This window comes from Melanaphis sacchari, unplaced genomic scaffold, assembly GCF_002803265.2.
Source record: "Melanaphis sacchari strain LSU unplaced genomic scaffold, SCAv2.0 Contig73_pilon_pilon, whole genome shotgun sequence".
Lineage (NCBI taxonomy): Eukaryota > Metazoa > Arthropoda > Insecta > Hemiptera > Aphididae > Melanaphis > Melanaphis sacchari.
In genome coordinates, this window is record NW_020271525.1 from 3114285 (window position 1) to 3127848 (window position 13564).

The 13564-nt window shown below is 25.5% G+C and overlaps 1 protein-coding gene across 1 annotated transcript; it reads right to left on the reverse strand.

Annotated features, from left to right (window-relative positions):
- Nucleotides 1-2789: 2789 nt before the first annotated feature.
- LOC112600900 (52 kDa repressor of the inhibitor of the protein kinase-like) lies at nt 2790-11337 on the reverse strand. Its single transcript, XM_025348229.1, has 4 exons — nt 11325-11337; nt 9868-10738; nt 2862-3331; nt 2790-2794 (listed from the first exon to the last, which is right to left on the reverse strand). The coding sequence occupies exons 1-4, from the start codon at nt 11335-11337 to the stop codon at nt 2790-2792; spliced, it is 1359 nt and encodes a 452-aa protein (XP_025204014.1).
- Nucleotides 11338-13564: the final 2227 nt, after the last annotated feature.

Sequence of the window (13564 nt, forward strand, 5' to 3'; positions counted from 1 at the left end):
TTTACATTTTAATTTGATGAATCAGTATGTTTGTGAATGTTTGATTCGTTTTCACGTTTTATCTGAAACACTACAAAAACACTATCTGGTATTTTATAGTACTTGGAAAAGAGTAAACTAAATGAAACGGAGTGTTGAAAAAAGCAACCATATATTATGTTTAAAAGAATTAAAGTTAGCTTGTGAAAACTCATAATTTATTACCGACATTTTCAAACTTTTGGAGTGAATAAGTTTTTAGGTTTCAAACGTATTTGGACTTAATCACGTAAAAGGTCGTATATGAAACGTTTGACTTTACACAACTATAAATAATAATATATGAATATATGATATATAGGTTCGGTAAGGCGTAAAATACATTTTAAAATGATATGACACGTACATGTTGCATATTATATATTATACGTTATACATATTTAGTTGATAACTTAAAGACAATCAGAATTTGTGATTTTCAATTTAAATATACCGATACAAATTTAATAATGCAACGCTTTTTGTAAGTATTACGGATCGAAATCAGATTTCAAACGATTTGTGGTGGTGGGAGATGTGAGACGTATAGCAGTTTTATGTGAATATATATATTGCACTATGACGTGTAACGGTATAAAATAAAGTAAATGTATTGGTGACAAAAACAATTGGATGATCCAAATGGCTAAATAGTTCTCTGAAAATTAAAAAGGTGTATCAAAGAACTTGAGGGTAGTATTCTCATAGCAATTTTAAGAACATTCGTAAAATGTAGATCACAACTATTTTAATAAGATTCGGGCGTTTACATAAACATGTGCATACATTAGTGACAGTGGTGTATTTAGGAATAATTTAAAGGAAAGCATTGAATCATGGAAATGAAAACGGGGTGGCTTCACCCCCACATCCCCTTTGACATTTTCAATACATTTCTACTGTAATATGCTGTATAGTTTACATGATATTCTACATTGAATACCAACTAATACAATAATTATTAATCATTATTTTTATTAAATTTAAGCTATTGTAAAAAATCATTTAACAAAATCAATTTTTCTTTCTTTGGTGGCTATTTCATCTATAATGTTATAAATGACAATAAAAATAATTATAAATATATTATGTGTATAAATATTTTTGGTTGTAATGAAACATTGAAATAATATGTGTAAAATTTTATTCATTGAATTTTTGCAATATGATTTTAATAATTTTAAAGTGAAATATTGTTCCGCTCAGGTGTTGTTGTAGAAACAGGCAAAGTGACTTATATTTTAATCAAAAAAATGGATGTTTGGATAAATAATTTAATTACAGTGTTGTAGATTTATTAAGCCATTTTTTTTTTTTTTTTTTTACTATATTTTGACAGCTTGAGGCTAATTCTAGTTTCTACATTATAAGTTAAGCCAAAAAATTATGTTTACCAATAATGAGAAAATATTTATTGATTTATTATTAACTATTAAAATTGTATCCAATCCTCATGAGTTAACTCCTAGTGAAATAAGCATTCAAAACCTAGGGAATTCATCAAAATGTTAGTACATAAGATGAAAATATATCTTTTAACTTAGGTATAACTAATGCTTTAGTTTAACTTTATGCTTCTTAAAATATTTTTATGATTTTTAAATCAAGTAAGTCATAGACTTCATGACTTGATTAAGCACAAATGTTGCTCTAGGCTTTCACTATGATGTCGCCTTCCTCCCAAATTTTGTTAGACTAAAATAAATTAATTAATCTTAGTTCTTACTTGTTTCGGTTGAAGACAGCTTGTCACTAATTTTTGCTTAAGTATTTGTTTCACCACTACCTAATTTATTGTTCGAAAATCAATAAAACAAACATTAATAAATACGTTTTAATAACGAGATAATTATTATTTTATAATTAATCAAATATTTTTGACACTTTTACTCACATATTTGGGTTTTGTATGAATATTTTACTTCTTTTCCTATAGTTTAAAAAATAGCCAAGCGTTCTTTTTATTTTCAGTTTTATTTAATTTTATTACGCACTGAGTTTAAAATAAATAAACGTTTATACATAAATACAAATTACAATCAGCAAGTGTGCTTTCGTCGAAACTACGTATATTGTTTTATAAAACAAATAAGAATACTAATAATTGGATTACTTGCAATATACTCCTATAATAATACAATATTATTCCATAATATATATATTGTTATTTTAGTATTTTATTCTAAAAATATTTTATTTTTATGTTACAAATTTATGATTGTACAGCCAGCTGCTTTTCACAGAGTTTCGGTGGCGGTAATAACAGTGAGATATAGAGGTACCCGTATTTTTGTTTATTCCTTCAAATTTATTTTTTCTTACTATATTTCTATATTTATGAAAATGGAAAGACAAACAAAAAATTATAAAACTATTGTTAATACCTAAAAAAAAAACACCAGATGTATCCCCCCCCTAATCACCTAAATCACTAATTCAATGTATTAGCAACACAGTTGTATAGTAAACGGAAACAATTTTATATCATACACTATATAATTATAATTAAAATGTGCTGTTATGATTTACATTCATAATAACTTTGCAACCTTTAAAAAAATTACATAATTGTGATAGGACTAAGCCTTTACCAAAATAGCAGGTTTATAAAATCTGAATATTATAAAAAAAAATAAAAAAAATAGTTGTAAGACACTCAGGACTTGATCATTATGTAATAATATGCTACTTTGATGAACAGTGTGTGAAGTGCACATTATGCCTTCAAGATCAGATTACGTGAGTTCTTGATGAGCATACAATATAAGAATTTAATCTTTAAATATAACAATAATCATTATAATAAAAATATTAATATTAATATGTGATAATATTATGATTACATTTAGCAGCATCTAAGATGACGGACTTTACTGGATTCACTTCTTTTGAAGTAGTCTGCGAATGTGTGATGTCAGCGTGTCCCTTCTTCTTAGCATGTGCCGATGATCGAGGTTTTTTGTTTTCAAAATTTAAATAGCCTGCCGGGTTGAACGGATTTTTATCACCACTGCGGTGCATCGAAAGAGCTTGGTTGCGATGTCCTCCACTGGCCACGTGACCATGGTCGTGACGACAACTATTTCCACCGTGTCCACCATATCTGTTGCGCTTACCAACACCACCTCCAATGTGACCTTGACGAGCATGATGACCGTGATTGGTGTGATGACCGGCGTGGTGACCAACGTGATGACCTGCCCCAGAGTTTATCACTACACATAGAAACTCAAAAATTAAGATTGCCAAACTCACGATGCTCATAGAGAACACCATTCCAATTTTAAGGGTTATCCATTTATAATTATGATCACTATAAATTGAACAATATAATGTCTTTTTAATTCTTGATTTATGTTATATTTTATGCGTCAAAAATTCTCTGTTTATTCTATAATATCATAGTAGTTACCACGTGTTCTATCGACATCGTTTTAATAGCCGGTTGATTATTATGTCGTTCATAGATTGTGTATACACGCCAATATGGTTTCAAATATTGTAGTAATTGTTCTGAAAACTATTTATATTATACAAAACGGTTAGTTTGAAAATAATTATTTCACTTTTTGAATTTTAATTTATAATACACCAATAGTTGAATTTTAAATTTTGGTTGTCGATAATTTTAGATTTTGATCGCATTTAATTCAAATTATTAATATTATTATATGAATATTATTTTCAAATTAATTTCGTGATGATGTTAAAATCATGTTTGATAATTGTAACAAATGACCTATAATCTATAAGTTAGTCGATACAATAATGGAAAAATAAGAAAATCTTAGAAAATGATTTTATTTAAAATATTTTTTAAATTATTTTAGACAAAAAAAAAAAGTAATTAATATCTATGCATTTTTAACATGTGTATGTGCGCTCGGATGCTTCTAGCTATTTCTTCTTAATTCAAGCTACAGACATATTCATATGATAATGTATGAACTTTATCTAATTCGTACACTTAAAAAATTGCATATATTAAATTAATTTTTAAATAGTCAGCTTATCGAATCTCTTAGTAATGAGATCACTAGACAATATTTTAATAATCTCTTAAAAATTATCATTTTCTTAGAATTTTTATTTTAATTCAATCGATGAATGTATAGATTTTACAACGTTTTTAATTCATTTTATTTATCTGTATACACGAAAAATTATAGAAAAAAAATGATGCTTTGAATTATATTCCTAGTAGAAATCGGTAATTTTAAGAGATAAAAATTAAAAAATCAAACAATTTTTAAAAATAATTTACTGAAAAAAAAAATAATGAAAATTAGAATCAATGATAAGGCTAGTTTTTTTGATGTTACTTAAAACAAATATACTTGAAATTCTCATTAAATGTATATACATTTATGTATTTTCTGTGTATGATGATAATTTCAATATTTTATGATATGTTTTGATTATTTTGGCATTTTTGATTATTTTTTTTTGTATCTATAAATTCCGGTAAAATACAGTCACAGACTTAAAAAGTAAGATCCGGCCAAATCAAATGTGGCTTTCGCGATTACTTTAGCTTAAGCAATCTCAAATATTACCGGAGATAAATTATTATTATCCAGAGTTACCTCATATTTTTAATGATTTTCAATAAATATTAACAAATTACAGCATTTTACAAAGAAATTCCTGAAGATTTATAAAGATTATCAGAAACACCCAAAGTTTATAATAAATTACCTACTATTATTTAAAAGGGTTTATGGATTATATAGCAGAAACATTTAATGATTATAAAGAAATATCCAAAAATTAACAGAACTTTCTCATAATTGCCTCAAATTATTAAGAGTTTTCTATAAATCTTAATGGATTATCAGAGATAACCAATTGATAATTGCTCAACAAACCTACATATTTCCAATAACTATTAATAAATTTCTAAAGATTCCAAAGAAATTTCCATAAATTTTAATGATCTATTGAATATATTCCTAAAGATATCTAAAAAATTTAAGATTTTAAAATAGTTTTATTAAAATGTCAAAAGATTTCTTAAAATAGCACAGATTTTCTAAGATTAGCAATGGTTTAGAAATGTTTTACGCTTTCTTGCATAGATTACCTGAAACTTTTAAACATTACCAAAGATGTAAAATATCACAAGAAACCTTGTATTGAATTTTCACGATTTTTGACCAAAACACAAAAACAAATTTTTATCAATATATAACGAAAAATAACTTAAAATAGGTACTGAAATTTATTTTGAAATCTGCGTATTTAGTTTTATATGTTTCAAATGTCTTAATTATTCAGAATTTATAAATTAAAATCGCATAAATAAATTTTACTTTATATTAGGATATGATTAATTTATATAGGATTATCATTGAACAACCTCGACAATACTACTAGACAAACTTGGAACTCTGTGATACTTGTAAGATTTGGCGTTAATAAAATTGATGTATTTGTTTAGTTTTTTACACTTAAATTTATAAACAAAATTTTGAGTCAATTCATTTTTGGGATTTCGGGATTCTAACATATTTCATTAAATCAAAATAAATAAATATTTTTAAACTATAAAGTAATAAATTATCTAAGTTTTTTTACAAAAAACACTATATTTTTTTTCTTCTAAAACCAAATTCAAAATCAGTAAAACAGTTATAATCAAGTGTTTAGTTAATTATTAAGAAGTTAATATTTTAATATGATATTATTTGGTTCAACATTACCTTTAAACGTATTTATTTTATGTATTTAGTATTTACTGAATTTACTAAAATAAACATATAAATGCATGGAAAATGTTTGGTGCACATAGTTTGCCTACTTACTAAGTATCAGTTTTTAATTTATCCATGTAGCAATACGCAAATTATCATAAAATTATAAATTTCACATTAAGTTATTATTTTATTAATTACATTATGGTGTACTAAATAATGTAAATCTAGCAAGTCAATACTCTACGTAAGCAACTATCAAGTTCATTAATATCGCGTCGTTATTGTATTTGTATAAGACTTTGTTAAAAACAGTGTGTAACGTGGCTGGGGAACCTAGTTACTATATTAGTTATCCAGGGAAGGTTTTCTGGCCCTTATGGATAAATTTTCCGTAGCTAGGGGGTTAGAACACGGTATGTGGGATCTTATCAATAAATAAAACACGTTTGGTTTATAAATCTCTGTTCAAAATATATTTTTGGTTTGTACTTTACAAAATGTAGATGGTGGTAAACAATCCCGGTGTTGGTGAGTTCATGTTTTTTGGTGAGTTCGTGTTTATTGCTGGTCAGTCTCGAACTGCCCTTTCGATAAACGGTGCGTATTGGCCACAGGCCTCACAATCATTAACAATGTTTATCTCAGCATAAATATCCCACTATTGCCTACTACGGAATTGACACATACATAGGTGTAATGTAACAATAATATATATTATTGTTACATCTGTATAGTATGTACCTATTATATGCTCATAAGTGAGAAAGTGTACAAAAGTAATGTAAGTATATATTTATGTATAATTATATATTTATAATATCCTAATGTTTGAACAAAATTTTAAAAATTAATATAAAAAAAAATGGTAAATTAAAAAAATAAATTTCTTGAATTGTTTATTCTGAACTTCCAATTTATTATTAATTGTACATGCCATATGCGTTTTTTTAACGTTTGTATGGTTCAGAAACATTGGTCCTAAAGACAATATTTATTATTAATGAAAAATACCTACAGCGCTTATTTGGCAAGGTATCGGGCTATTTAGTTTTATGATTTCTAACGTTTAATTATAGCTACAGTTATCGTTATTATTAAACCATAATTTGATCATACTAATTTATCATTATTATAAAAAAAAATTACGACCAAACACTCATTACCGGCCCAATCTGACCCTCAATACCTTACTATAAAATTATGAAAAAAATACGACATTAATATATCTAAGAGACTCGAATACATTTCGTATAAGAACGAAATAAATTTATTTTTTATTTGGAAACAATACAAATCGTTTAAAATTGATAAACGATTTTAAGGCCGTATTTTTACTCTATTTTTGTATTTATGTGATACTGAAAAATATTAAGAGATTCCAAAAATTATATTATTACAATTTGCATGTTCATATAAAAAGTAAGAATCTGTTTATTACCACAGTTTGGTGATAAATTATTGTAATGTCGCCAATAAGCAATATTACTCGTGTACATTATTGCGATTGTATGTAAGTATATATTATTATATATTTATATACTTTATAAACACCAACAAAATTTTCGGCATTTTTGCTCTCGACGTTTACTCGAAAACTACTGATCATTTACGAAAAAAAGACCCTTCTACAATAATAAATAATAATATAGTAGGCCATCTGTGTCCACTTTCCAATCGATAAACGGACGGTGTGAGATTCCAACACCTGTGCACGACCATCGTGTAAAGAGTTCTTGAATATCCAATAATGATATCATATTATCGTAAAGATGATTAACGTAGTGTTGTTAATTTAATTATTTTAAAATAACATTAACAAAAAGGCGCTAATATAAAATAATACATGTAAATAATTATTTTAATATAATAGAATTTCAAGAATATATGAAGTGATCCATTTAATACTAGGTACTCGTTATTTCAGAATCACTAACGTTTTTTAAAATGTTTCTTTTAAATAACAATTGTTACAAAATACAATTTTTGGGAAAACACATTTTTACTAATTTTTGAAGTTTTTATTCTGTTGACAACATACATATTTGATTTCTTATTCCGAAGTGAAATATTATTCGGACTACTTTGATTTATAAAAATTTCAAATTTTTAACTGCTCGTTAATTAATTATAGCTAAGTACTTAAAGTTTGGATAAGCGGAATTGAAAACTAATATTTCACGGGTTATCCTTGTACCACTCGACTTTATCCCTCTGAACTTTAAATACTAAAATACGAATAACTCATGTAATACTCATTAAAAATTCGATTTTAATGTTGTATTTAATTACTACTTATACATTTTTTTATTTAGGAAAATCGCTGTTTTTTACAACTTATAATTATGTAAAAACATATCTTCAAAAAAAGGTAATAGGTTTTGAAATAATGTATGTCTTAGTTTGGAAGACAGGAAAATTTTGGAAATTATATATTTAGGTCAAGAGTTATATTAACCATTATATTGATCACAGATCCAATATATATATATGTATAAATAGGTATGTAACTCCTTCAAACCAACACAAATGTTGTTTAGGTCAGTTTTTGACGTCATAACATGTACGTGGTTCTAATAGTGTTGTAGGTCGACTGTATGCGATTGAAATGATTATAAAAGGCCGATTATATTCTCATATTATATTAGTAATATTGTAGTAATCACTTTGATATTGTCACAATATTATTCCGTAATTGAATCAGAGTAAATTCGCATACATTTGAATATCGTATTCGATTGACGTATGCCAGTGTGGCGGTTATAATCAAATTTAAACATGGCTGCTTGTTTGTTGTGTACTTGTGTATCTATAAGTTAATCTCTACAAACCGCTAATTTAATTGGTCGAATCAATCATTATTGTCTGTTTACACTCGTATACCAGTAATAGTTAATCATCAAAGAGATTGAGAATAATAAAATTGTCTTTGAATCAGTATTATATTTCAATATATTCGTCGTCGTGGCATTTTTATGATAATTTAATATTTATTCAGGTTATGTACGGGACGTTGCAACGGTGTTCGATGTAAAACTTAAAACGTTATTGCCATACCGAGGTCGTTATATTAACCGAGTAGGTTTATAATGGTCTATTTAAAGAATATTTAATTAAAAAAATAAAGCCGATGTAAAGTTTTTGCGTCAAGGAGCAAATCGGTATCCATTAAGGAATAATTATTTTGCGAGAGATGCTCGAGAAAGTAATTCTAAATTAATACTTATTGAGAAGTCTGAAGAGTAAACACACTAATTTTGCCGAGAAACTTGCTGACGAAGCAATCAAAAAGTTAACTTACTTAACATTATATTTATTACTTTGAACGAGCTGGTAACAGAACAGTAGAATCGATTTTGCTTTAAATTTATACCTCAAAATCATATTAATTATAAATCGAGTATCGAAAGATAACCGCCATTGTGGTTCGATTAATGTACATAAACAGCGTGTATAAAATGCCCATTTGCCGCTCATACAGCGACGATACGCGAGATTAAAATTTCAAATATTTGGAGAAAAAACACCATCGAATATCAACGCATGGTTAACACAATATTAAATATCTAATATACCTATAGCACAGAATAGAATATAGATCGTGTACGATGTTATCGAAAAATAATGATATTATTAGAACACTACACGCTTTAGAATAATATTTTTTATATTATCAATATATTTTGATAAAACGTCTGTGTTTATATATTATGGCAAAAACAAATTATGTCTCGCACACAATATTATTATTATAACGTCGTGTTCTTCATTTCACTTTCCACCATTATTATTTTATTTTATTTTATCTTTTTGATTATTTGTTTTTTAATTCATATCAAACCTTATTTTCTGTTATATTTCACGGTATAAGAATATGTTTGTCCATGGGCGTAGGTAGGAAATATTTTCGGAGGGGGTTTTTGTCTAAATCTATATTAATATGATAAAATTAAGAATCAGTTATTTGTATGTATTAAATAATATAATAATAATTATAATTATTTATAATATAATAATAATTAATAATTATAAATAATAATATAATAATATTAAATAATACAATTGAATACCCATGGTCAATACAATATTTTGTCCATATAATTTACAAATTTAAAAATAAAAAAAAAATTATAAGATAAAACTTTGTTTTCTTGGTTGAAGTTTAAAAATATTAATCACTTCTTCCAGGTCAATATTAATTTCACGATGAACGCTTAGCAAAGCAAGTCCAGTTAATCGTTCATTTCCTGTCGAATTTCTCAAGTATGATTTAATACGTCGTAATGTTGAAAAAGTTCTTTCTGCAGTGGTAGTTGATACGGGAAGTGTAGAAATAATAGTTAACAATTGTTTTATATTTGGAAAAAAATCAGAATCACATTTTAAAAATGCTTCAAATGCCGAGGATGGCCTACAATCTTCTTTTTCTTTAACCCATTTGGATTTCCACAGTAAATATTCTGAATTAAACTGTTGATGATCCGAAAGTATTGTCTTGTAAAAATCCCATAAGTTAAAAACATCTTTCTCATTTGTAAAAACAACTTTATTCGGCATAATATTTTGAAAAGATAAAATTAAATCATGATGATATTCAAACTTACTTTTTAAATGTGTTATAGAATGATCAAGAAACGGTATAAAAAGTGCTTTTCTATAATATTCTTCCGGCGTAGATTCTGTATAATTATCTCGATTAATTTGTTTTTTTGATAATCTTGGTACGCTCATTGTGCCACCTACATCAGTTAAAGTTTTCGAAGCCGTAATAAATATTAGGTTAAATTCCACCTCAGCATTTTGACGAAGAGTATTTAATGAATCAATGACAACTTGAACATGATCACATGCTTTGGTAAGATCACAATCAATTTTTTGTAAATATTTACACAGTGGAAGTGTAAAAGTAAAAACTTTTTCAGTTACGTTTAATGCCAATATGAAATCAGGTTTGATAATAGTTGCCAGAAATTGATGTGCTTTTTGTGATATTTCATTATTTATTACTTCTTGGAGTAATATAAAGACTTTAACGGAAACAATAATTGGAGACAGCCGCTAGCTGATAATCGCGGTCCGCCGATAAAACCCTTATATATTGAATTTATCTAAATGATTTATGGTATTTATACACTATACCTATTTTGTTATGTTATTACCAACAATTGCAATACAACTAGTATACAATGTAAATTGTGGTTTCCCACAAATTATACCTAGTACCTACATAATATGCGAGTTAATAATATTCTCGAACAAATTCACAAAAAGCTCAAGATTGTTTTATTTAATTTCGGGGGGTGTTTGAACACCCAAAACCCCCCCTTACCTACGCCCATGTGTTTGTCTAAATGTATCGATGCTAGAAAAATTACGTTAGTAATTTCTTGACAATAGAATTAATTTTATTTCTTTCAGTGATTTTCTTCTTTATTATATAAAACATTATTCAAGTGTTGTGAATGTAACTCGGATCAATTTAACTTTTTACTTTTTGTCCCAGCGTTATTATTTTTAAAATAATGGTGAAATAAATTAAACAAAAAAATGAATATTAAATGAGATAAATATATATATATAGATAAACACGAATTGCATATCCATAACGCTAACTTAACTTAACCATGTTTGTTGACCTCCATAAATATTCATTATTATTAATATTAATTATATATATATATATATTATATTTTTTTTTTTACTAGCGCACAAATTAGTAAGAGCTTAAAACCAAAATTACGTCCACGCCAAGTACAATAAAATGTTCATTATTTATAAATAACTAAAATATATATATATAGTTCACAAAATTATTTTTGATGAATTTTAAATCCGTTCAAAACTCAAAAATTGTATATAAATATTTTGTGATAATGTTTGAATTTAATTTGAAATCAGGAAGTTTTGATGTAAGAATATTTAGTAATAAAATATTTAACTTTTGATTATGAGTACAACAATAGTTATTTAAAAGTATGCATACCTAATATACGTTAGAATACAATACATTTTTAACAAAAACATAAGACTGTTTTTTTGTGAAAATCATTATATGCTTGTATCGTTAAAACTGGGAAGTAGTGATCTATTTAAAAAAAATCTGGATTTCAGGGTTAAATGTCCTAAAAATTCTAAAATGAAAAAAAAATGTAAACAAAAACTTCTTATTATGATTTAAAAAAAAAAATTGTTTATGTTATCAAAGAAAGAACACATAAAGTTCATTGAAATTCCAGCCTTAATATTATTTATGGTAAAATATATTATTGTCATCATATTATACGTAATAGTATTATAATATATTTATATTTTGGATTCGAGTTTGTACATGTCATCTATGACTTTTTAACTATCATCTTACTTATCTTATATAATATGCATACACAATTATTCTTAAGTCTAAATTTTGATCAAACAAATACGACTAAGGTCTAAGGAGCTAATGAATAATATAATAATATATTATAAAGGTTTTGGTATTTAATATTTATGCATAGTATATTAAAATATATATATATATATATTATTTAAACTATTTTTCTTTTTCTTCCATAATTTTTCGATTTTTTTTTTTTCATCGTACAACATTCACAAATAGTTATAGAGGGCTAATTAAGCATAGTTTTTATTTGTTTTTCTTATTTTGTAAGTACAAAATAATTATTACCATAAATATAACCATAACTAATGGGTGGTATGTTTTTAGTTTATTAAACTAAACTGTTTCTACTTATATACTTTTTTCCCGGTATGCACTAAATACAATCATAAATACATCATGAAATGATTAAAAATAAATATTTTTTGTTTTAGAATTATTTGAGTAGGTTTATTATAATAACTTATGATGTAAACGTAAAGAATAATTGATATGTACGTTTATTTTTTGAATATGCTAATGTGTAATTATAAACCACACAGGGTTTTTTATTATAATTTTAAAAATAAATTTAATTGACGTTTTAAAAATATCTTATGCTTAAATTTTTATTTCGGTTACTTGGAATATATTTTATGTTCTTCAAATAAATTGGTTTTTAATATGACGTTATACGTACATTTATGCTAGCTTTTTTTTTTTTTTTTTATAATGTACCAATTTAATGCCACCTACATATGTTTTATAAAATATTGATTACAAATTTAAACCAAATGATACGATAAAGTTACATTACAAACATGTGATAAAATTATACGATATAGAATTACTGTTTTTCCAGTTAACCTCGATAAAATATTTAAACTAACAACGAAACATAAGATCAAGTATGTAGGATACAATGTGGTATATTTTATAATGTTCTTATATTCGTAATTTGAAATTAAAGGAATCTTCTTTTCGTCCAATTTATTTTTAATCCAATATAATATTAAAGTATAGTATATAATATAATACAAGACTGAATTCAAAAGAGTTTTATATTTTAATATTTTATGATTTTTTATGTCTGAGTCAAAATTATTTGTTAATCTTTGTTCTATAATATTTAAGTGGGTGTATAATATAGATAATTCAAACGGCAATGGTAAAAATTGATTAAAAACCAACTTTTAGTTTTTTCGAAAAAGCCGATCATATTGCTTACACTTATGTTTTTTATGTAAAGTTTAAAATGTTTTTATTATTATCGCTATATAATAATATAATTTTACCATTCATTATGAAATGTTAAGATTTAATACATCAATATATGTATACATTGTGGAATATGTATGCATAAAGAATAAAACTACTGTTTAAACATTCAGGATAATTGCATATTATTATATTTAATATTTATAATACGGTATAATGTTGTATTAATTTTATGTTTATAAATATAAACTATGTGTATACATTATATTGCGTTTTA

Bases quoted from the DNA above. Each gene is read 5' to 3' on its own strand.
- LOC112600900 (XM_025348229.1), bottom strand. The intron at 3,332-9,867 runs ACCAAGAAAACA...TTCAATTTATAG, and splicing joins ATTAATATTTTTAAACTTCA to TGATCATAATTATAAATGGA.